We start from the raw sequence: 26,213 nt of genomic DNA on the forward strand, positions 1-26,213 counted from the left end.
AGACCAAAAAGTTCCCTTTATTTTCACTTTAAAAATGACTATCCACCATATTTTCCAGTATCTGCCTAATTCCAATGACTTATCATATTTGTTTTGTACATTGATTCCAGAGAAAATAAACACACACTTACACATTTATTTAGTAAGTAGGGAAGAAATAATCATATGAAACTAGATGGAAAAATGGGTTGGTGGACATGATTGTAAGCAGTATTGAAGAATTAAGATATCGATATGAAATAATCAATGAAATATTTTCAAAAATGGTGTCCCACACTCACCCAATAAGCAGGAATGGAAATCTACTTCAATGTAGCATATTCAAGATGCTCAATGACAGGCTGAGTGAGTAGTAACTGACATGTTTCCTTCTGAAATGCTACACCTATATTTGAATGCCCACTGGCAAGTTTCTCTGCTATTCAGAATATCTTCTTCCTTATTTGGGGGATGGGGCTCTGAAAAGGTTATTGAAGGCAATAAGTGAATTAATTATGAATCATAAACATAAAATGCCATAGCTTGCAAGTCTCTGCAATTGCGTTACTTCACTCATCCTAGAATATTAACTGGTTTACTCTTTGCATTTAGGACTTTAGAATCCTGACAGTGTATCTAAAGATTATTGCAATTTGTGTATCGGTATTTAAGACAAATTTGGATGTGTGAGTGCACATGTGCTTGCAAACAAGCATGCACATACACACAAAGTCTGAAACATTCTTTAAAATGAGTTTGTTCAATGTGCAAGGTGAAAAAAGGGAGCTGAATTCTTTTTAAGTTAGTTAATGGGCCTCCCTCTAGATTGGGCTCTGAGAAGCCTCGCGGCAAGCACCTTGTCCTTTCACTAGGGCCTGTTTCCCTTCACACTTGCCTCTAAGAGGCTCTTGTTTTTCTTGACCTCCTTCCTGTCCCCTCCCCTTCATTTCTCTTGTTTGATTTTCAAATTTGATTTTCTCAACTCAAATTGTGTACCTCAGCTCTCTTCCATGATTTATGAGTTTTATAGTTTTTTTCATTTTATAAATAATTTTAAGCAGAAATTGCTTATCATATTGTCTGGATAATTTAATTAGGATTTTTATCTTTGACTAAATTGTAATTTGAATACCTTCAAGCTCACTTGAGAATATAATTTTTAAAAGTGGGGGACACATGTGCCTTCTTTATCCCACTTTCAAGCTATCATTGTTCGTATACATACATGTATAAAGTACTGTGTATGACATATGAACTATTTCCATATAAATACTATATTTTGAATACAATGTATTAGTACAAGAAATGTATGTAATGCTTCCTCTGACAGTTTGTGTAAATGTGTACGTGCACATTTCATGTACATGTACATTATGTAAGTGAGGCCCTCAGGCGTCTATATTTAGTGAAATGTCAGGACCTGGATGCAGCTGAGAGCAGCATGAGCCTTCCTTTCAAGTCTGCCTTCTGAAGGGCAGCTTCCTCCCGTCTAAAGCACAGCTGCGGCGGGAGAGGGGGAGGAGAGCGAGGTTTCCTATTTATCTAAATGCGATGACTTTTAAAGTTTAGTTTTATGGCTCTTGTAATTGTTGCTTCTGTCTTCAAAGTCAGGCGGGCTGGTGCAGCTCGGCCGCCCCCGGCCCTGTGCGCAGCACCATTGCCTGTGTGATGATGTTGGCCGTTTGCTGGGCGGGGAGCCTCCTAGCTTTTGAGAGGCTGGTTTTTCTCCTTTTTATAGTTGCTGTGAAGGAAACGTGTTTTTAACTACTTTAATGATTGCGCTTTTCCTCATCGTGGAGGGGAACCACAGAAGATTAAACAGAGGATGGGTGTGGTATAAATTTTAATTAAAACCAGACTACCCACTGGGCTGAGAGCTTGGGAAGGGTGTGGAAGGGACTGGCAGGTGTCCTCCTCTAGGAGACTTACTCACCGGCATCCAGTTTCTCCCTCCAGGTTAAGGACACCGAGGGAGAAGGCAATTTCAGGACCAGGCAGCGTCTCTTTCAGGGATTTCTGGACTTGGGCAGTGGTGCCAGGAGATCGCTTTGGGCCCAGACCCAACGAAGGCTGGCGAGCCCGCAGTATGGGCTGCCCAGTGGCCGCGACCTCGCCTAATTTTCTGAAAACCTAAATGGAAATGGTGATGGAAAGCTCAGCGGAGCAGGGGGCGCCGCTGAGTCCTAGAAGGTGAAGATGAAGATGCCCACCTTGACCTGGTGTGGAAGGAGCAGCAGAGTTGCAGCAGCCCCTCTCCGCCTGTCCCTTCCCTCCGGAGTTTGGGGTCATAGTCCTGGCTAATGCTCAGGGTGGGATAGATCCATGCCAGCTGGAAGGGCTGCAAGAGGGAAGGGGCTGCGCAATGAGAGGAGGGCGGGTGAGAGGAGAAGGAAGAGCGCCCAGATCGTCAAGAAAGATGAGGCGCGGGTTCCAGCAGGAGAGAGGATCCCAGAGGCCAGGGGGAGGGCATCCACCCCAGGAAAGGGAGGGGAAAAACCAAATAGCCTGTGGTGTGGAGTCGGAACTGAGCACGAGGCACAGTCTGTGTCTTTCCACACAGGGGCGCTGGAGCACGTTTTAATGCAGCAAGAGGAGTCGAGGCTCACGCTGAACAGTGCACCCCATTTGGCGTCCTTTCTCCCTTATCACTCACTCTCCGCTGGGCGGGGGAGGGGGGGGGGTTGGGGGGTGGAGAGGAAGAGCAAGCTTTGGAAAAGTTGCCGGCATCCCAGATGCTTCAGCCTCTGCCTGTATTTACTGAAAATGAAAATGGAGTTTGCGATGTACACAAATCAGTGGGTGTATGTGGAGGAGTGTAATCGAGTTGCTCTGAAGGTTTCCACCAGGCCTTCTCTCGCTTGCCTTCCATGACCTTTTCCTTCCCCTCTTGTTGAGACCAGGTGAAAGAAAATGGATCTGTTTTCGGAGAAGAGCTTGGCTGGAGAAGGAAGGAGGCTCCTCAGAAACCCCCGTCCCCTGAGCCCTTGTCTTACAAGCCGGCCTCCTCCCTTCCAGCCCTGCTGTTCGCTCTCCCTCACGTCCCTCGCACCCCCAGGCCCCAGGGTCTTGGCTGTTGTTGTTGCAAGTTAGGCAAGAAAAGCTGGAAGGAAAACACGAGGGGGAACGCCTCGGAAGGAGCCAAGGCTGCAGCTGCGAGCAAGGCAAGCGTGTGGACGCGGAGTGCAGCCGGGGCGCCAAGGACGGGCGCCTCGGTGTGCCAGCCCCTCCTTTAGTCTCCCCAACTCCCCCTCCTCATTGTCCGCCTCTTCTCATGCGCACTCTCCCGGCGCAGCGTTGGGGTGCGACCTGCGGCGGGGCCCCGAGCGCCCAGGGCCCTCAACGGACACCCACCCCCGCTCCCACTTGCACCCACGACCTGCGTGGCCCCCGCCCCCTTCTGGCGCGCCTGCCCCCCCGCATCCCCGTCGTGCGCCCCCCTGCTCCAGGAGCCCACCCTCTCCCCGCCGCCAGCCCCCTGCCACCGAGGCGCCATTATGTACCCCGGGTGGAGGGGGCCGCGTGGGGAGGGGAAGGAGGAGCAGCGCAGGGGGCCGGGGAAGTGGGGGGAGCGCTGAGATTCGCTCTGGATGTTCGCCGGTCTCTAGGTGGTGCCAAATCCTGGGGCCTAGGCATTTTCCCTCCCTTTATGTTTTTTTGTTTTTCTCCTTCCGTCAATGTCTTCGATTAGGCCGGACGCGGCCGTGGCAAGGAGTTGAAAAAAACAGAAAAGAGAAGAGAGAGAGAACACACCCCCAGACCCCAAGCTTCGCGAGCCGCCGGGGGAGGGGGCGGAGGAGGCTGAGCCAGGCACTCGCCCAGCGGCGACTTGAGAGTGGCGCGCGGAGGAGCGGCCACCGCTACCAGCTTTCCTTCCTCCTCCTCCTTCTTGCCCCCTTTTCTCCCCTGGAGCTGGTGGGGAGCGGGAACCCGAGAGGGAGAAAGCAGAATATAAAAACGCCCCGAAGACAGCCAGCGAGAGCGCGCGGAGACCGATGGCTTCGCTGTACCAGAGGTTCACGGGCAAGATCAACACCTCGCGGTCGTTCCCGGCGCCCCCGGAGGCGAGCCACCTCCTGGGCGGCCAGGGGCCCGAGGAGGACGGCGCGGGGCCCAAGCCCCTCGGAGCCCAAGCGCCGGCGGCGGCGCCCCGGGAGCGCGGCGGCGGCGGCGGCGCGGGTGGCCGGCCCCGGTTCCAGTACCAGGCGCGGAGCGACTGTGACGACGAGGACGTAAGAGCATCTTGGTGGGTGGGGGGCGGCGCGGGGCTGGGGCCGAGTGCGCTGGGAGACGCGTCCGCCCGTATCTCCGATGGTTCTGATCGCCCTCTTCCCTCCCCTCCCCTCCCTGCCCCCACCACTCCCGGGAGCACCCACAAATACACTCCTTAGAGCGGATCTGGGTCACCGCCGTCCTGGAGCGGGTCTCTCTCCGCAGCGGCGGCGGCCAGGAGTTGGTGGCTTGAGAGCAGCGTTTGTGGTGCTGCACTGCTGGGATGTGGAATTGGCTGGGGGTTTCATGGATATGTGGATGTCTGTTGTTAACTGCATGGTGCTGTGGATCCTAAGGAGGGAATTCGGTCTGTTTGTGCTTGCAAGTTGATTTTTCTTTCTTTCTTTTCTTTTTCTCTTCTTTAAGACTCAGGGAAGATAATGTCCCAGGGTCTTTTTGTCCCCCTCCCACCTGTCACTGGAATCCATCCATCGTGCCCTCCTCACCTTCCCCCTCCCCGCCCGCCCACGCTGTCCCTTCGCTCACTTGCCTCCGCTTCTCACTTCTCCAAAACGCTTCCCCCCCCCCCCCAGTGCTGGTCGTGTGGATGGTGGTTTTCTTTTATGGAAAAAATAAATACATAAATAAAAGCACTAGCATCCGAGGGCCACCCTCCTGTCCCAGGGCCCAGCACCATTTTTGCTGATGGGAATCATGCCCTGCCTGTCTCCCAAGCCTAACCTTGGACTAGCAACTCTACCTTAGACTGTGTTAGCTGAAAACTTCTCTGTGAGCACGTTTCCTACTCTTCTAGGGGCTGGAAGCCTGGGTTTCAAAGGTTGGATTTGCATATCGCCTTAGTAACCGATGACTCAGGCAGGGCACCAGCAGCCGCAAAGACAGATGAGTTCAACCACCTCTATTGATCCCTTCCAGACACTCAGAGGGCCAGGGAGGACCAGGAAGCTGCCGTTTTTCTTGGAGACCTTCTCTCCCTAGGGAAAAGAGAAAAATCCCAGACAAGATCTTGGGCAGGGAGGCAGGGCTGGCCTGGTGGTACAGCCCCTAGAGCTATGCAGAGTGTGTTGGGTTATAGAACCCCCTGTGTGTAGCTTTGAGAAGTTTCCCATCTGGGGGCAGCTGGGCACTGGTCCTCACACGAGCCTATCAGATAGCCTAACCATGTCCCTGCAATGAGCAGGAGGTTGTAGCCATTAAACAAGTCCTGCGTCGGGTCACACTGCTTCACCATTTGGTATTTCTTTTACAGGGCAAGAAAGGTGTGTGTGTGTGTGTGTGTGTGTGTGTGTTGGTGGGGGGGTTGAGTGCTTTCACAAGGACAGTTCTGAAATAGTCACTGAGGTTTTGTTGCTGTTACTAGTCAGTCTTGCTTTATGAATGGAGATGTGTTTGTGTGTGTGCACACACACACGCACACCACACACTCTGTATCAGATCGTGCATGTGGTTTTCTTATTTTCTTTTGGGTCGTGTCCAGATTCCCCTGGTTAGATAAAGAGATATCTGAGAGATATCCCTGAGTTCAGTGGGCCAGGTCCTGAGAGAGACACATGATTTCTTCAGTCATCTGGTTCAAGGAACTAGAAGTCTTTGGGGAGGGATTTCACTGAGGTTGGTGAAGAATTCTGGAGGATTAAACTACCAAGAATCTTGGGGAAGACAATTGAGCTGCAATGCAGACAGAAATGATGCACTTTTTGCCTTAAACCTGACTTAAAACTGTCGAATTGTGTTATACTTGGAGTGAGAATGATGTGCAATCTCTTCTCTACAGGCGCTAGGTGTCAGTAGGAGAAAGGAAAGGCAAGAGCTTCTGACTTTGGTTTCAGATGGTCTCCACCCATCTTTTTTATTTCATTATTTTTTTTTATGTTAGCTTGGAGCATATATTTCCTTCTTTTCAGTTTGATATATGTCTAGAACTGTTTCTCAGAAAAAGCGAAAGATTTGAACTGAGGAACAAATCAAGGATTTAATATTTGCAAATGATTTCTGCTGTTATGGCTCTGAACGATGTATCTAACTTAGATTCATTAAGTCCTGCCATCAGTGTTTTTCCTGGAAAATACAGAAGTGTGTGTAGCTATGAATGTAGTGTGTGTGTATATAATGTCCCTATGAGATATATATGAATATATCTATGTGTGTGTGTATTTAAAATCTATGATTAAACGATGACACAGGGCTAAATGGCTAAATGCAGCATCGATTTCTTGAAAACTTTTATGTGCTTTTCTCAGAAAAGTTATTCAGAATTGGAAAAAGTATGTTTAAAAATTTGCTAAAGGATAGATGTACATATTAAACAACTCACTTTTCTTCCAAGAACAATGGCTACAATTTGCTTAGGATGAGGTAATAAAGAAAGATAGTAGATAGAAAAACTGCATTTCTGATACCAGCCCTTGTCAAGATTAAAGAGTCTCCAGTAATCATTTTGCTACCCGAATTTAAACCTGAAGATACACAGCTAATTAGGAACACGTTGCAGATTGTTCTGTGGATCTCGGCGCAACCACTTAAAACATTTCCTTAAGCGGTTAGGGAGCGCCATTGCTTGGGTGGGAGCTGTCTGAGGTGCTGAAGCATTCTCTGCCTTAGTGCATAGGAGATCTCCAGCACTTCTTTCCTCACGGTCCCAGCACTAACGCTGGTGGCTTTATTGCTCTTCTGTGACTTGTCAGTCAGGGGAAGCTATTCCATGGTAAAGAAACAGCTTTCCAGCCTTGGTCACTGAGATGATGGTAAGTGGCATACCTTTGAATGCCCCCTGTGCCTCTAGTCCTTCCATCCAGAAAGGGGGAAATGAAATGTAGTTCTTTACTTCTGCATGTGTGTATGTACACGTGCGTGAATATGATTGAGAATGGGAAATTACCCTAAAACAAAACTTAAGGTAGTTATAAGGTCTAGCAGAGATAAATCTAATGTGGAGGTTGCATGGCGGGTAATTAACTAGTAATGCATTGCCTATCTGCACAAATGACACTTGTAGGGGACCTCCCCTCTGGGTAGGACCACAGAAAAGCCTGTTTGGGGTGGGTCAGTTCTAAGATGGGGAGTTTAACTTTGAAATATAAATAAAGCCAGAGTGCCATTTCTATCAGAGTTTTCTCATCAATCTCAGATTTATTTAAATATAAAGTCAATTATTTGGAAAACCCCTCTGAGGAATCAATAGCTATTTAAAATTCATTTTTTAGGTTTAAAAATAAGTTGACTCTTAAAGAAAATATTGCTGGAAGTGACTTTGATTGGACTTTGGTAACTTCCAATAGGAATTAACTGTGACTAATTTTAAAATGCTGAACTTTGTCATGCCCCCACTCAAGTGTTTCTTTTTGATTTCTTAAAGGACATTAGAGGCTTTGGGTACTGTCAGGGAAGTAGTCTTGTTGAGGTCACATCAGCAGGTCCCTGTATTCCTCATTTTGGGTGACACGTCTTCGTAACAATACAGATGTGATGACAACAAGATTTTAAAAGAACAAATTGGCCAAAACAAGCATTGAGCCACCAACCCCTGCTCATGATGTCTATCAACCTGACAGGGCCAGTTCCATTATCCTGTATGTCTTCAACAACCAGCCCATCTTTTTTCTCTCCACCTTGATTTTTCACTGGTATGGCATCAACACCCTGTTAACTTCTCTTTGGGATTTGTCAACTTTAATGTGTTAGTAGCTTGACTCTACAAATATGTTTATATACCCTGTTACTTTCTTCCACTCCAATTATATTTTTTTTAGATATTTGATTTCACATTATTTTCCTAGTATATGAGAAAAAAAGCTAAAACTTTCAACTACCTACTTGGTCCCCTTATTCTCATGATTAATTTGACAATGCTTAGTGTACTCACCTACAGATGGCTGTGGGATCCCAGAAGATTGTTTTGGAGCTTTAACTGGGAGAACGTGTAGAGTTGCAATCTCACTTACTCCTTATAACAGTAGTACTTACAGAGTTGGCGTTATTATGTGCCCAACCAATATATATTACTGCTATTACTAATAAGGCTACCCCTTAATCTCTCCTTCTCCATCAGTTCTTTCTTCTCTGCCTGCAAACAGAAACAAAGATCCTCTTCATTGATCCAGCTCTGGCTACTGGCCTGTTTTTCTTTCTTCTTTTCTTATCCTACTTCTCAATCAAGCTTCACAACTGATTCTGCTTACTTGTTATCAACAACCCTCTTTTTCTCATCTAGCTTGGTGGCAGATTTATATTCTTACTGTCTTCACTACAGAAACTGCACACAAAATGTCGTCAGTGTCCTCTTAATTACTGGATATAGTAGCCCTGTCTGGTTCCTCCTTAGTCTTTGCTGTTATAGCTTTTTCTCTTGATGACCACCACCCTGCTGTTCAAACTTTTGTGACATGTGTCTTTCATGATGTTATGTTAATTCATGTCCTGTCTCTCTCTCTGAACTTCACCTTTGGGTTCTTTGGTAAATCATTTCCTTCTTCTGCCCTTCATGTAGAGGATAGGAGAAACTACACTCCAGGATTTTGGTCTCCACTCTTCTGTTCTCTCCCTTTCATGCTTTCCTCTTAAGATAAATTCGATATAAGATAAAGGGGTCTGAGTATATTCTGCAGCTTCTGTATTAGAAGATGACTAAAGTAGCTTTATTACTCGGATGTACATCTTCTAGCATGTCTTTTGAAGATAACTTGCTTTTTTATTTTACGGAATTGGAGAATTGGAGAATTTGAAGGACCTTGGTGATCACAATCTTGGTCTCTCTTCCAAGCATTTGTTCCACATATCAAGCAGATAGATGCTAGATTATTTCTGTGGCGGTGACAAGACATCCACGTGGAATATATCCCTCACTTTGTCATTCTCCTCTCTACACCTGCTTATTCTAAATTCCTTTCTGCCTGATCTCCTCATTTCTGCTACTAGTTTGCCAGTCCTTACGTCTCCTAGCATTGCATAAAAGATATGTGAGCATGTGAAGATTATATTTTCTCAATATCTTGATTTCTTACTTGTAACATTAAGTATTTCACTGGATAAACTTTGAGGTCCCATCATGGGTTTAATGTTCTATAACACTATATCAATGCACCCTGCTGGTTACAATAGTTGTCCTACTGAAAATTTTAATTTTTGCACTTCAGAACATATTTTAAACACATGGGAAGTGCTTACTATCTAAAACAGTCTCTCTGTAAATGTTTTGGTAAAGTGAACAATTACTTAACTGTAAAAAATATAGTTCTATATCTATAAAGAATTTGCTGAAATTTTAATATATCTATAACAAAGTTATACAAAATATTGCTTTCTGTCTCAGCACAGAGAATGTAGTCATAATTAGGAAGTTGTCTGTGTTATGAGGAAGTAAGACTTGTGACGTCAACCAGGGGTCAGTGCTAGCTGAATGATGGCTGAAGCCAAAGATATGAAAAATACCTTGCGTCTGCATTGCACCTGGTAGTTTTTAAAGCACTGCTACATGTATCTCATTTCACTTCCAGAGTTTCCTTGGCTGGGGGAAAACCAGAACAAAGTGCTAATCTGTTGGCTTGAAAAATTAATAAGGGTAAGCCTGATTCCTTTCGTTTGGATGAGTCAATTGTCAACTGTGAATTATAGCCAACAAATTTCAGTGTGTTAACAAGCCTTTGCTCTCTAGAGCCAGCCAAAAAAGTGTGTGTTGCTTAAAGCCAAATCTGTTTGTAAAAAATGAACATTATGCCTTCCCAGTGGATTTGAGTTCTGTGTAGCAATCAGACATTTTGAGGTAGGCATGGGAGCCTACTTTGTATGACATGCTTTTCTTATTGCTGCTAGTGTGAACTTTTTAATAATTTACTTGTATACGTCACTTGTAGATTTAAAGAGGTCTGAAGCGTTAGAATAACATAATATTAATTTATATTTTTGACAATGGAATCAACTCATTTTCCCACATGAGATTAATATTCTAGTATCACTCTGTAGACAGGAATTTCTCTAGATGTTGGCTTTGGATGTTTTTTCTTCACGAAATAGAGCTTTGATCTTCCATACCCAAAGATTTTTCTCCTTTAGAGTCAAAATGATTAATGAGTTTAATTTTTGCAAGCAACTGGCAGGAGATGCTGAGTAAGATGTACATGCTGATTGTATATGACCCTGTTCCTTTTAATTACTCTGATGATAACAATGCATTTATCAAGTGCATAATGCAATATGCTTCTCTGCAATATGCAATATTGATCTCTTTCACAGAGCATTGCCTATAAAAATAATATGTACAGTAATCCTTTTAAAATTAAATTCTGCCTAATAAATTGAGTGTTAAGGGCATTGAGTACCCATGTGCCATGTCATGATTTGGTTCTATTTTAAGCACAGTTGTTTGATTTTCTGTACATAGAAAAGAAAACCTCAGCCTTTCTGGTTAACAACTTTTGAAACATTTATCTTTAGAATGATCTAGCATTGTGAAACTATCTGAATAGAATATTTTAGAATTTGATAACATCTAATTTTACAAATGAGAATACAAGTAATTTTGTGGATAATGTTGGACAGCTCACTCGTGTTCTCTGGATCTCAGACAAACTCAGCCTTCCAATCGCTCCTGTGTTTTTCTCAGTATGCTCTGAAGTGGAGGAAGCAACTTAATTACATCACTGAGTTTAAAGAGTAAGAACATTATGAAGTCTAACGGTTTAAATTATTTTGGTTCTAAATGAATGCACTAATTGCCGAAGAGAAAAACAGACAACTTTACTACTGCAGGGCAAGTTTCGCCCTGACTTGCTTTCCCCGATAGTTTTACTTGTTTTCCTCCATATATTTCTTTCTGTGTTTTCCAGCAGCATCCAGATCCAGCTGAAGCACAAGAAATGTTTAGTTTTGCCCCATGAGTGAGAAACATATGTAGCTAATATTACAGGAAGACCAGAAACCAATAAGGCCTGTAAGGTCCAAGTGGTAGAATTGGTGGAATTCCACGTGGTGAATACCCTACTTCCCAGAGTTGGAGCATCTTAGGCGACAGTAGAACACACAGCAGGTCTAGGGGGATGGAGGCTGCAGATGAGCACAGGACAGGGATGCAGGAAAGAGGGAGACTCCTGTAGCTAGAAACAGAGTGGTTCTCAGCTCCTGAAACAGTCTTTACCTTTAAAAAAGACAAACAAACTTTCTTTCAGTCATCCCTGCATGTGTAGGTAAACAGCGTGAAGGCATTTAGAATGTGGTAAAATGATCCTAGCAATATGCCCAACGGAAATGAAAAAATCACACACGCATTTATTTAATTCAAAAGGAACTTGAGGATTTTCCAGGGCACCACAGTCATTGTAAAAATCAATTTTTTAGCTTTCTATAGTGCTCAGATTTCCATTGATATCAGCTTTTACCTTAGATGAGTTTGGGTCAATTTTAACATGCTTATGTTAAAAAAAGAAAAAGTGGAATGAGGGATAGAGGGATCTTCCCGAATCTGGAATTGAGAAGACCCATCCATCCTTTCTATCTCCTGTTGTTTACTCTTTGGGAAGATTTATTCTTAAGACAGAACTACTGGCATTAGTCCAGCAGCTCTCATATAGCAATGGGCTCTTTATTGTATTATCCATGATATATTTATATAACTGTACGTAGCCATTATGCTTTGTATGTTATACACGTAATATATTTTAAGGTGCCATCAGCCTGAAGGGAACAGGAATGGAATAAGGAAGCATTGAAAGAACTAGGAGTAAAGAAAGTTTTATAAGGGGAGAGGGGAGGATGAAGCAGAAATTAAAGGTGGAGAAACATAGGAGAGAGTCAATGGCCTCCAGTCCCCCTGATCATATTCTCCAAAACGCTTAATTTTCTAAACTGTATTCAGACCCTTCACACACCTCATGCGAAATCCCACCCAATAATATTTTAAAGATTAAAAACAAATAAGAGTGAGAAACCCCTATAAAAGTCTTGAGAGGTGAGGTTATTGCATCTCTTTTTGAAGACTTAGAGTTACCAGGTGTTTGCACCCTCTCAAGCTAGCCCAGCCCAGGTGTGAACAGCTCTGATCACTGGAGACGATTTCTCATTCTGTGCAACTCTGTAGGTTCTGCCCACTGGTCCTCGATATCGCCATAGCTGCTGAGGAAAGACAGAGCTGCCCTCACATTTCTGAAGCAGACGAAGTCTCGTGGTCCCATGTCCTCCCTTCTTATTTTTTGCATGCTGCCTTCAGGATCAGTTTCCTCACCGCTCACCTCCTCGAGTCTTCTCAGGAGTATTCACGGAGGGAATTAGTATCATTTTGTAGGACACTTGGCTGCATTATAGAATACCTACCTACTTTCCCAAGTGAGCTTTTGGGTCTTCTCCATCATGTTCATTCCATCTTTTCCAATTTGCAAATGCACATTCTCCATTGCCAAGTGTGAGGGAAATGTGCTGCAGGTGAATTGCCGAGTCCAAGTAAAGCCATCTGTTAGCAGTTCCACACTCGTGTTTTCTCACACCCAGTGCACGCTGCCAGCTCCACCAGCCCTTCAGAAGGAATACAGGCCCAGCTAGAACTTGTGTGAGGATCATGGTTAGGTGGAGGCATGGACAGGAGATGCCAGCGGATGGAAGTGGAGGAATGGAGCACGGAAGGCAAGTTTGGTTCAGATTTTTCAAACTGGAGCTAAAGCCAAGTGTTTGAAGGGGGCTGGCCTCTTGTGTGGGGAGGTGTGGGGGTTGTTGGTATGGCTCTGCAAATATTTCCAGGTCTTGTGGACACCCAGGAGGATTGTGCTCCTCTGCCCGCTTAGAGTTCAGTGTGGCCGTTTGGTTTACTTTGGCCAGTGGACTGGAGTGGAAGTGAGTGCAGCCCTTCTAAGTGGAAGCTTTAAGACCCAGTGCATGATTTCCTCTGCTGTCTCTTTCCTTTTGCCATGGAAACTAGCAGTATTTCAGGTAGCAGCTGTTCAATGAGCAAGATGTAAACTTTGGTTTGTAAATCACTATGGTTTGTAAACGTCACTACAGCATAACCTAGCCTGAGCTGGTTCATGTGGACGAGTCACTGTTCATTGTTTCTGGGCCTTGATTGCATCATCATCTATGGGTAAAATTGGCACTCTCTGAACTTCTACAGGAAGTTTCACTCTATCTTGCCATATCTCACTTAAAACTTTCTAGTTCTCAAAGACACTGAAACAAATTCCCCTGGGTAGGGCAACAGTCATTGGAGTGCATGAGTCTTATCAATTCCATCACTTTCTTTCTTTGGGGAGCATGTTTGTTGAGAGACTGGAACCAAACGAGAAAAGACCAATTTCCTGAAAGTCAAGTGCATATGTTCATGGTGGGGGCAGGGGGAGGGGTCAAAGGTGGAGGGACTGGGCAGTGGGGGAAGGAGTAGGTAGGTTGGTTGCTAGATGATGAAAGCAAACGTTGCAGCCTTCAAAATGCTGCTAAGGGACAGCTGGGAAATGAGGCTTCTTGGCCTTTGATTGGAGACTCTTCAAGTCAGACAGGCTGTGAAGGTTCCTGGTGCAGAGAAAAATCTCACTCCCTGAGTCTGTGTCCTCGGTAAATGCCCTGCTCTTGCATTTCCATGGATTCATGACAAGGTTATTTACAATGTAAAGATTGAAGGGTATACGTTTTCATCTGAATAATAGGAAATGTCAGCAGAAAGCTCTAGCTTTAGCACAATACTCTTTCTCTCCTAATTAGCATCCTGTCTATGACTCTTTTAATCTCCATTTTGTATGTGGATGGGTGTCATGGATTTCTCTTCCTTCTTCCCAGATTTTTAGTTCCTCCGAATGGATAGGAAATCCAGCTTCTAAATGACTGGTTATCTATTAAAGGGAGAGGGGAATGCCATGAAAGACGGGGGCATCGTTTCTATAGAAACCGGAGCTGACTGTGATGAGCAGGGGCATCTGGTTTCCTTGTTGGGCACTGGCCTTACTGAATACTCAATCATTGATAGGCTTCCTCATTGCCGTCCAAGGCTCCAGTGAGATCGTGTCAATCAGCAAGGCTTTTGTTTCCACAGGTACGAGGAGAGCACATGAACAGAATCCCAATGTTCCCGCACTTGCCTCCCCGTGGTCTTTCTAATCGTGCTGCCTCTGCTCCAACGGGTCTTTTATTTCATCACAACCTTAGGGGCAGCACAGTCCTGCTGTTTACCCTTTTATTGCTCCTGGGGTTCATCTCAGTGTCTCCGAAGCAGGAGAGGACCTTGAGTGGTCATTTCTGGTCCTGGGTATCTACAACTCCCTCTTATAAATACCTAAGAATCATTTTTCTCCCTCAACAGACACCCAGGAAGGTTTTCCCACAGTTGTCCAAGATATGCTTCCTCTTGCCTCATTCCAATCCATCATGCTGCAAGTCAAGTCCATTTGCTTGTGTTCTGACCTCACTACTGACACTTGCCTTCAGGATGTCCCTGCCCCAGATAAGAGCTGGCCATGCCACTCCTTACTGATAACTCTGTAAGGACTCCTCCCTTCCCTCAGAGTCGAAGCCAAGGTTCCTTTAATGACCGAAGGCCCTGCGTGATCTGCCTCCCCACTCTGTCCCTGCAGCCTTGCGTTGGCTGTTCCATCTGCCCCGACATTCTTCCCCAGATATCTGCTAGTCCGACTGCCCATGTCCCTCAAGTCTGCCCCAGTGTCACTTTCTCACTGAAGTCGGCACTGCCCACCCTATTTAAAGTTGCACTTCCCCCTCCCATCCTTCCTGATATTCCCCACCTGCTCTATTTGCTTTTCCTTTATCACGGCATTTATCACCTTCTAACATGTTATATAACCAGCCCTGGGGGTCTAGTGGTCACGATTCTGCTCTTACCACCGAGGGCCGGGTTCATGTCCTGGTCAGGGAGCCACACCACCCGTCTCTCGGTTGTCATCCTGTGGCAACTGCGTGTCGCTGTGATGCTGAAAGCTCTGCCACCAGCATTTCAAATACCAGCAGGGTCACCCGTGGTGGACAGGTTTCAGCGGAGCTTCCAGACTAGACAGACTAGGAAGAAGGACCCGGCCACCCACTTGTGAAAAAATTGGCCATGAAAACCCTATGAATAGCAGCGGAGCATTGTCTGGTGTAGGCCAGAAGGTGAGAGGATGGCGCAGAAAGACTGGGCAGGGTTCCTCTCTGCTGTGCACAGGGTCACTCGGAGATGGAGTTGACCCAATAGCACTAACAGGAAAATATAAAGTTTTCTTATGCCTGTTTTATTTTTGTCTCCCTCTGTCAGAATATTAGCTGAAGTAGCATAGGGATCTTTGGCTGATTTATTCTCTGATGTACCCAGGTGCCCAGCACAGAGCCTAATACATCCAAGGTGCTCAGTAAATATTTGTTGAACAAATGAGTGAGTCAATGGTATCCTACCTGGAAAACCTGTTTGCTTCTACCTGAATAATCCCAGTTCCTTTAACCCTGTTCTCCAAACTTCTTTTTTGAAATGGAAAGAGTCCTGAGATTAGAACTCTGAACCTCCTGTGTGGCTGCTTACAAGTGTCTGCAAATGGATCCTCTTCAGGATTTCATTTATTATTTGATTCTGAACAGGCTCGTCCTCATGGTCCAACTTAAGAGCACAATTGAGAGGTTAAAGTAGTTATTAGGGAAACAGCAGAAGTTACTTTTGTAGGACCTGCTTAAAATGTGTAATATTTAGCATTTGTAAATTTTGTCTGAATTTAACAGTAAGTATGCATTAAATATAAATTTTCTATATATGACTGTTTTTGCTGACTCTTTTTGTGGTTATCAGAGAAAGTAGTAGAAAAGAAGGTCCCCTTAGGGAAAATGGAAATCTTTGAGAAGAAGAGATTCCTATAAATACAGCAAGGTGATAAGTTGGTTTTGATTAGAAATTTGCATTACCTAATCCTCAATTTAAGTGAAAGAAAAAGATCACAGCTGCTTTTTCCACGATACTGTGATCATCTCTTTATCTGGCAGGTAGAAAGTCAAGTCAGAGTAGTTTTGAACCATATGTCATTAGAGGAAAACTACAGTTCCCAGACCAAAATGCACAATTTCTGCCAGAAAAAATGTTTCTGGATTCTGTAATCTATTTGAAATTGCCTGAGGCTCTTTACCTACCGCGTACATTTTTATGATAATACAGTCAGAACTATCTGGCACTTAGGGTGAGTCTGGAACAGGAGACTGAAATCTACAGGTATGATCCTGGCTTACCTTCGCTCTGCTGGTCTGCAGAATGACCCGGAGAGGCTCCCCTCCTCCCGAGGCTGGCTTAAGGCTGCCTAAGACTTTGATTCAAGACTCCTCAAATAAATTATGCAAAATAAAGATTTGCAATGTTTGTCTTCTGTGGCCAGACAGGGTTGGAATGCAGATGGATGTTGTGAGTGCTCTTACATCCACACCAAACTGAGCTGAGCTGTTTAACAACCACTGCTGAGGAGTCACCCAGACCCTCCAGGAGGAATACGGGCAGCCCTTTGAGCAGGTACTCAGGGACCAGCAGGTGGCTCCATCCTTCATCTGAAGACATGCTAATAAGCATGTGTAGTTCTGGATTTGTCAGATGGTGCCAAAGTGCACACAATTAGATAAAGAAAATGCAACAGATAATAAGGAGATGCATAGCGTGGAAAGCAGCTCTCTGACACTGGATTTAAGTAGCCAAAATGCCTCCAAATGCTTTAGGCCAAAAGACTCACAAAGCACGTTTGCTGCTGTGAGTAATTAAGAGGAATGTGAGCTAATGTGCTGGTTTCAAAGGTCAGCACCCTGGTTCAAGTCCAGGGAGAGAGAGGGGTGTATGGTGCACGTGGAAAGCCACCATGCACACTCTGCCTGGCCCTCGGGACCTGAGAGTACCCAGCGAGCCCTGGATGGACACCTGCAGAGCTGCCAGCCACCCGCAAGCAGCCTATGCAGGGGCTCCACCCAGCAGGTCCTCTGTGGTCCCTTCCTTTATGTCCCTGGGGGTCAGGGCCTATGATTTCAGGGTCACTGCGATGATCTTGGTGCCACCACACTTAACTTCTCACTCTGGGAGCACAGTCACATGCCAATCATTGGGGACACAGAAATGGCCCAAGGATGAGGAATGAGGCCACTGGGTATTTGGGCAGGAGTCTAGAGAGGGAAACCTTAGAGAAGACAGCAGAGCTTGGCCCAGCATGTAGAAGCGGAGTACAGGCGAGCTTGGGGGTAAGTGGGACTCAGCTGGGAAGGTCACCCATGTCCATTCAGTGCCGGGTCAGCCAGTGAACACCTGCTTCCACTGGCTCCTAGAAGCCAGACCCAAGGCTTTGATTTGAGTTGAGATTTTCGAACTGTTCTTCTCAGAGTCATGGAGGTTCTGCTGGGAGCCACCACGGGAAGGAGGAGGGGGAGATGGAACCCAGAGAGCTTGGCCCCTCCTTAATGTGGTTGTACTTCTTAAATATTGTACTTATACATACAATTTCCCATGAAAAGGGGATTTTGGTATGAAATGAGCTCTTCTTGAGTAACAGCCCAATTATCCAATAAACTCACAGACACCAGCAGGGTTCCATAATGAGCCGTTCTTCTTATGGTTTATAAAGGCGTTGCACGTAGAATCTAATCATGCGACGTCTGACACCATTATTATGGTACGTAGAGCTGGATTTTTGTTTGGTGCTGACTCAGAGGCCTTCAGAGTGGTCCACAGCCCAGGCAGGGTGCACGGTGGGTGGGACTCAGGTTGCATGAGCTTGGACACTGACTCTACCACCATTTACTCGTCCCTTAGCCTTAAAAAGTTACTTAACTATTTTTGGACTTTACTTTCTTCAATTATAAAATTAGGGGGGAAATTATGGTATCTTTCTCATTGATTTATTGTGAATATCAAGTTAATACATTAAATCACTTAGAACAGTGCTTGGCATGCCATAACTAAATGCAGTGTTATAATAAAGTCCTATTACGAGATCTAATTGTTCTTGAAAGGAAGAGTGAAAGACTCTGGTGGGCTGTAGGGCAAAGCGGCTTGGGGCTGGAAGTGTGGATCGGAAGGGAATTCCATAAACCCCAGTGATCACATATGCACTGATTGTTTAACTGTGATCCCCTGTATTTGCCATTTAACCGTAATCCTGCTATGTGGGTTAACTGACCGGTTTATTGTGGGAGGGCTGCTCTGATGGGTTGCATGGTTTTAGGAGGTGATGTCAGCGTTAGTTAGGATCTCCCTCAGTGTGGCTTTGTGCCCCATCTCCACCTCTGCCTCGACATTCAGGAGGAAATGTGGAGTTTTGGGAAAGTAGCTTCTAAGTCAGGCCACCCTCCTGCGAGAACAAACGAGGAAGTGCAGTCTGATGGCTGGATGAGCTCCCGGGACCCGGTCCCATCAGCAAAGCACGCAGGTCCTCTGCTGCCTGATGCCTTAAAATTGAACTAGAAAATGGTGGTTGAAAAACAGTAGTTCTCTTGGAGTCCATTTTATGATTGAGAATTTGAAATACCACACGCGGTAAGCCCTCAATAACTTTTCCCCAGCAGCAGTCAGAAGAGGTCCAACTGGAAGACGTTGAAAATGTTACTGAGGAGCTAGCTGCTAGGCGGAGGGAAAACACGAACACAGGTGACTCAACTCGCGACTTTATTATAAAAGGAATCGAGAGTGAGCCCAGCCTTTAAAACAGAGTGAAAAAAAGTGTGGAACAGGTGGAGCTATTTAGGAACACAGAGTGGAAAATTGGCCAGATACGGATTTGACCACAGTAGTTTTAAAAACACAGGAGAGTGCTAGTACTGTAAACAAAAATTTTGAACCCACTTCTCTTTATGTTTCTCATAAAATTTCACTTTAGCATAATCCCTGACTTTTAATTACCTATCTCTCCAGCAGCAATTACATCAGCAACTTTTCTTTTTGTTTAAAATATTTCCATAAGTCTCTTCGCTCAGGCTCCAAAAACCAGGTCGATGGAGACATGGTCCATCATCCAAATCCTCCAATGCTAAGATGTGTTTGAAGGAGTTTCTGAAGGTTTATGGGGTTGGGGAAGTCCTTTCACTCCCAGCAAGGGAGAGTGTTGTAACTCTCCGTAGTTGAGAGCAGACGAAGAGAACACAGCAGAGAGTTTAGAGATTAAACAGCACCGTGGTGACATTTCTTCTCTCAGAACAAATCAAGGAAGCCAGTGTATTTCTCCCACTCACATTGGGTTTATCTAGTCAATTTCAGGTTCCCCATTCACACACACACACAGTACAGGCGCACAGACAGAGGAATGTCTACACAGTGACTAGCCTGAAGCAGCATGGTGCACCACCCTTTAAAGCAGAGGTTGTCAAGGCCTTTCTCTTAGGTGTTCTTCTTGGAGGTGAGGAAGACTGCGCTCGTACAACCAGACTCACGTCTGGTCCCTGCTGTCACCCAGAGCACGTAGTACCTATGTGATTTCCCAGGTCTCAGCCCGTGGTATGAAGATGGCACGGACCAAGTGTCATGGTGTTGAATCTCTCATTTGACGTGGGTGGCAGTCTCCTGAGCTCGCCAGTCTCAGAGTAGCTCATCAGGTAATGTGCCAGAGAATGCAACAGCACTGGAGTCAGAAAAAAAAAGAGAGCAGCTTAAGGCTTCCCCAGAATGAAACGAACAGAGTGAATGTTGGATTCAAGGAGTCTGGAGAATTTTCTACAAACTCAAAAATCTTCGAGATCAAAATACTCTGAAATTGACTCATGGGTCAGTTAAAGCCTTGGAAAGCTATCATGTATCGTGAAATACCTGATGGTCCACCCGACAGCCTAGAAAATCTAGGGTGGGGTTGTGTGCATCATTGGTGCTGTTTGCCTGCTGACTGTTCACCTTACAGGAGTCGGTATGCAGTAGGTGCAGGTTAGAATGTTGAATGTTCTAGGAAGAGCTGGTAACATCTCTGGGCATTGGGCTTGCTGTCTGAGTCAGTGTTACTCAAAGCTCAGTGCCTTCCAAGGGCTCATGTTTACAGAGAAGGGCCTTCCCAAGCAGGCGTGCATCAGGATACCTCGAGAGCAGAAACACATCCAGGGAACTACTGAAGAAAAATCTTCTCTAATTAACCCAGCTCAGCGAAGAGGCAAGACGCAAATTTCAGTGCAGCCAGGCCAGAGTGAGAAAGAAAAATCTGTGCCCATTTTTGGAAAAGCTCCCGATGGCTCTGACAGCCTGGCTTTCAGGGAGGAGCATCCACCATATCTCCTTTTATGGCGCGATTCTAGTTCACCATTGAAAAGTCAGAGCACATCTGATTATTCCGAATAGTCAACAGCTCCTGGCACTGTTCCTAGTCTTTACGGCTCCAGGACCGGCCTATTCTCACATTCATGGAGTTCAAATAAAATCTGTTGACTAGTAGAATATAAAATTTCGCTTAAAATTACAATTAGGAAGAGCCTAATTTAATCTAATTCTTTTAACATCAGTCGTGTGTGTATATCCTTAACTGTCAGCTTTACAGTTCCTTTGAAATAGGATTGGGTCCGTGTTAACACAGAGCTTAGGGGAAACCACGCAGGGGCGTTTTCCAAGCTGTCCTTTTTAAGTCTCTACTTGTGCAGAAAAGAGGTCATGGTCAAAAAGTTAGGGAAATATTCTTAAAGGTTGTCTTATTTGCTTTGAATGAGAGTTTCACAGTGAATAGGAGCATGTCAAGTAGATGGACTTACGGCAGGATTTCTCACTTGCCTGTGTCAGTTTGCGGCAAGGGCAGTATTTTGGGGGCAGGGTGGTGTGTCTCCCTCCTTCTTCAGCAGGAAGACAGAATCTTCACTTCCGGCTCCTGCAGCCTCTGCTACTTACTTTACATGGTATCCAGGTCGGGAAGCCAGCTTATCTCTGACGGTATAGGTTTCCCAGGGCTGCTGTAACAAAGTACCATAAACTGGGTGGCTTAGAGCAACAGAGCCTTACCATGTCAGGGTTCTGGAGGCCAGAAGTCCAAAATCAAGGTGTCCGCAGGGCCATGCTCCACTCAAACCTGTGGGGGAGGGTCTTTCCTCGCCTCCTCCAGCTTCTGGAGGGCCCAGGTGTTCCTTGGCTTGTGGCTGCATCGCTCCAGTCTCTGCGTCCGTCGTCACACGACTGTCTTCTCTCTATTTGTCTCTTCCCTTCTTCTTCTAAGGACAGCAGTCATACTGGTTTTAGGGCCCACCCTACTCCAGCGTGACCTCCTCTTAACTAATTACATCTGCAGTGCCCCTCTTTCCAAAGAAGGTCACAGGCTGAGATACTCGGGTTAGGACAGCATATCTTTTTTTGGAAGACACAGTTCAACTCATAACACTGACTTACTGACATTTTTTCTTATATAGCTTTTTGGTTATTTTGAGAGTTAACTATTTAGAGAGTTACTGCCTATCTTGTCAGAATTTTAAGGAACAACATGTTTGCCAGTAAATTTGACTCATCTGCTCTGTGTAGTGGATCAATCACTCAGTCATTATTGTCAATTTATTGCTTACTGTTCTTGTTGACTTTTCCTTTGGGGAAAGGAACTGGGTGAGGAAGAGAGGAAACCGATTTTGATGTAAATAATTAGGAGCGCCAAAATGGTAAGAAACTGAAGTATGGTGCACTGTGCTTTGGGGGATGGGCAGTCAAGCAGGGACACATCACAGCGGATGAATTAAACAGGAAGGGGACTGTCATGGGTTAGTTAGTGCCGCCAGACCCCAGACAATGGCAACAAGACATCCCAAACCCAGAGATGTCAAACCATTCTCTCTTCTGCAGACGGCTCGCTTCATTCTGCAAGGGTTTCTGACTGATCCTTTTCTAAGAAGCTGTGTGCTGTGTTGGTCTGGGAACCAAGGCACAGCTAATTATGTGACAGTGAAACCCCAGGACATACACACCTGTTTCTGTCATCCTCTTGTCCCCAGAACTGGCAAAGCAAGCCTCTGGGGGGTCACTGTTGACGGAGGATGCATGGCTTTATTTATCTTTCTTATTTCTTCTTTCCTTCCCAAAATAGATTGCAAACACGAGTAGTGGGGAAATTAGAAAATAAAATGAAAGTAGATGGTTGCCGGGTGTCAAACAGAAAGCTTCCATGTATTCTGTGCTGCCACAACATGAAGTCGTCCAGACAGCACCACATCGATGCCTAGGACCAGGGTTGGTGTCCTTAGTGAGCCACGTTGTTGGCTTCATTATTTCTCCTCCTGCCTGTAAACCATGGGCAAGGGCTCCAGAAGCCAGAGGAGGGTAGGAGACAGGTGCGTGCTGACCACTCATGGGAGGTTGGAGGTGCCCAGGAAGCCAGTCCTAGCCTGCCTGTGCCACACCTGTGTTCGGAGGAGCGGCTTAGTGATGCCGATGCTGCCCCTGATTTTAACCTTGGAAGAGACTGACGCACAGGAGGACGCCGGTGAGAAGTTCTTCAGGTTGCAGATGACATTTTTACCTGCTCCCCACCAGCACCACACACGCCTCTCTCCGGGAGCCTGGCCACACGTTATTGTCGTCCCTGTGCTGGCAATGGCTAATGTCCCTGTCAGAGTTTTCGGTGCTGCACATATGTCGCTACAGATACTTTTGTTGAACCACACATTGCCCTCTTCCGTTGTGTGTTGGATCCCAGATCAGACTCTGCTGTTTCGGTGGAAGCTTTTAGGAGAAGGAACCTCATTCTATGGACCTTCTTCCTGAAAGCCACACTTTAGCCACCCTAGTCCCCTAATCTGGGTTTAGGTGCCACTGGGATGGGCTCCCGGGATGCCCTGTGTGCACAGCTGTGGGAGCGCATGTCGCACCTCAGAGGAAATTTCCTGTTTTTCTTTCTTCTCCAGTGAAATCTGAACTTCCAGGGGACAGGGGCTGTGCCTCGTCCTCCAGGCGTCTTGGATCCAGCCCTGTGCTCGTTACATGGTCATGACTCAAAATGTGTGCTGTCTGCCTTTGCTTGTCCTGCTGTTTATTTATTAGTTCGCCAACAAACGGTCAGGACGGGAAATGAGGATAGAAATGGTAAATTCCCAAGGCCAAACATGAAGAAGAGAATGTAGGGACTCTTCGGCAGCCTCCTCTGAGGGCACCCAAAGCTGCTGACATTTCTCCATTATTCATTATTTCCTTCCCAGACACCGAATTTCATGCTGTGTCCAATTTCAAAGCAATGAGGTTATTTTTGAGATGTGTCCTTTCAAAAAGTAACAGCTGCATCTCTCTTGGGGTCTCCAGTTCCTTCACAGGCAGTGGATAAAATCTGTGTTTGGGGATGAACAATGGAAAAGATTTTAGCTGGGAAAGAAAGAAATGCAGAATGTCACAAGCCATTAAAAGCAGCATTGCCTCTGCTGCCCTTTTAGTCCAGTCTGTCAAATCACTAAGTGTACACCTCAGGGGACATTTCACTGCGACAAGTCTGCTTTCCAAGATGACCCATTTCTGCCCTCGGGTGGGGCTGGAGTTGCGTCCTCCTGGCCTGGCTTGCAGCCCTGCCTTCCCCTGCAGCTGCTCCCTCGGATGGCTCTCTGTGTCCTGCATCTCAATGGCCTGGCCGTTTGGCCGGTCCTCCAACATCCCATGCTCTGTCTTGCCTCCATGCCTCAGTACGTAGGATTATTCACTGCTCCTCTGCTCCTTCTTGTTTCTAGAAAAGGCCTAGTCATCCTTTAAGACCAGCACAAGTGTCACATTCTCTGTGGGTAAATTTTGGAGGTGGGGACAGGACAAATCCCCTCTTCTTTTCCCTGTGGGACTCATGCTGTATGATCAGTACAGAGCAAGAAGTTTCCTCACTGAGACGGTTTCTTCACACTTCCAGCCTTGCCACAGGGTCGGAGCTCTGTCAAGGCGAGGGCATGTCATATTCATCTTGGAATCCCTACTGCTTGAAACAGAGCCTCTGTCAAATACATGTTTGGAATGTAGGCAGAGCACTGTAAATTGGTGAAAGATATGAGTCTCTTGGGATTATTTCTAAAATGTCTATACCTCTCTACTTTCTGAAATAGGAAATAGTCAACAAAACTAGTAGATATGGATAAAACTGACTTCCAGATCATTGGTCTTGTCCGGGGACTGGCAGATTTTTTCTAGAAAAAGCCAGACAGTAAATACTTTTGACTTTGTGGGCCATCTGGTTTCTGTCACAAGTACTCAACTCTACGTAGCAGGAAAGCAGCCATAGACAACACGTGTAGGCGTGACTGTGTTCCCACAAGACTTTATTTACAAAAACGTAGTGAGCAGTGGGAAGTAGTTTGCAGATTCCTGAGTTAGAGGAATGAGAACTGTGAAAATGGTTCATCAGCATAAAGGTGGGGCGACAGTTGTCTACAGACCAAAGGTGAGTTTTAGAGTGGCCCTTGGGTCAAAACGGGGACCCAGAAGGTAGAGAATCTCATGGCAGGTGTGTAACAGCCAGAGGTCCATTGGCCTTGGATGTTGGTTGGCCAAGGGCAGCTGTGGGGAGGGCAGTTTAGCCCTTGTGTCATATGAGAAGAAAGTCAGTGTGAAGCACTAACAGAAGACAGTGAGGAGAAACCAGGTCAGGAAGTGGAGAGCAGCCAGTCCAGGGAAGATTCAGGTCAGAGCATAGAGCCAGAGTGTCTGGGAGAAATGAGAAGAACCTGAGAGTAAATGGAAAGCCAAGGAAGAGCAACTCTGTTCAAGGAAAGAGTCCGGGAGTTATTATAACCAAACCATCACTCAAGGCCTGGGGCTGAATGGAGGGGGGCAGTGACCTGACACGTCAGGTAGTACAATCAGAATAAGTACAAGCTATATACTAGACACTTGAGTTCAGTTTGGGGAAAATCAGGTTTTTGCTTAATTTCTGTCACTAACATGAGGCATTGGCTTTAAGAGATGGGGGAAGATTTGCCATTTAGGACATTATTTTTACAAGGACATATTAATACAGTGCTAACAAGGCCATTTCAAATAATGGCCCCAAAATGCTCCCATTTCACTTCATTAAAAAGCTCTGTGAAGACAAATAAAACTTTGCTGGATGTTCCCTTCTCTTGCTGGGCCATTCTGCCATGTTGATATCCAGATGCACTTTCTACCCTCTCTGCTTTAAAACCTCACTAACCTTCCAAGCACAAGAGTGTGGCTCCCTCCTTCACAAACGTCTTTGCTTCGGTCGCCCTCCATGAGCTTCACTTCCCATTCTCTTGTGACAGGGCTGTTTGAAGTGTTGATGCACACGGGGGTCTTAGTTTTTGTGAGGATCAGCTCCTTATTCTGCATGGTTAGCATCTGCGTCTCAAACTCCTCTGGACGTTCTCTGGGTGCTGAGCCCAGATGGGGCCCATTGTTAGTGCTCAAGTGCACACTCTCAGGGTTGTGTTGTGGTGGAGCTGATAGAGTGTCATCTGGGGGGACAATATTCCAGCTCTAGTCCCCTTTCTCACTGCTGCCACCCTCCCAGTTGAGAGTCACAGTATGCCTATTGCATAGCTGCCTCCTAGTCTCGCCATGTGGTGTCTCCCGCAGCCATCTCACCCCCGACTGCTGTGATGTTTCCGTCCCAGCGCTTCTCTGCTCCTATCTCCTGCCTCTCTCCTTCCTGTTAGTAGGTTGGACTGCATCAAGTCCCTGAATCCCTTGCCTTTCTTCCTGTCTGTGGACATCTCCTCTTTGTATTCATTGCATTACCATCACTCTTGTGCTGGTTCATTCTCTTTCAGTCATGAGTGACAGACACATTCCAAAGTGATTTACACAAAACAGTAACAAACTACCCAACAGGCCACCAGCAGCACTGTGACAAAGGGGAACTGTTGTTTTTCAAAACTTAAGACCTGAGAGTCATGGCTTCTGCCCTCTCTGGACCGGATGTTCCCAGAACACTATCGCCTCAGCTCACAGATTTGTTTTTATCTGTGTTAGTGTTAATCTCAGACAGATAGCAAAGGTTGTCATTGCTCTGTTGAGATGCATGTGGTCATTACAGTTCATAATAAGAGATGGGGACAGAGGCATGCTCTTCCCTGAAGTCCACATGTGAACTCTCTTCATGGGTTTCTGATGGATCCAGCATTGGTCACGTGCCCAAGCCACTGGGAGTCAGTCACGGTGTCAAGCCTGCACC

At 45.8% G+C, this 26,213-nt stretch overlaps 1 protein-coding gene across 4 annotated transcripts in view; it reads left to right on the forward strand.

Moving 5' to 3' along the window:
- DPP6 (dipeptidyl peptidase like 6) overlaps positions 1-26,213 on the forward strand; it is a 986,698-nt gene that overhangs the window by 237,218 nt on the left and 723,267 nt on the right. Inside the window, exon 1 of one of the 4 annotated variants that reach the window (XM_001504680.6) lies at positions 3,818-4,208. The exons of the other annotated variants lie outside the window; for them this stretch is intronic. Within the exon in view, the coding sequence (XP_001504730.3) occupies positions 3,972-4,208 (237 nt within the window). The 5' untranslated portion in view covers positions 3,818-3,971. Of the gene's footprint in view, positions 1-3,817; positions 4,209-26,213 lie in introns of those variants that run through there. 4 annotated transcript variants of the gene reach the window in all.

This window comes from Equus caballus, chromosome 4 (genome assembly GCF_041296265.1).
Source record: "Equus caballus isolate H_3958 breed thoroughbred chromosome 4, TB-T2T, whole genome shotgun sequence".
In the NCBI taxonomy this organism is placed as follows: domain Eukaryota; kingdom Metazoa; phylum Chordata; class Mammalia; order Perissodactyla; family Equidae; genus Equus; species Equus caballus.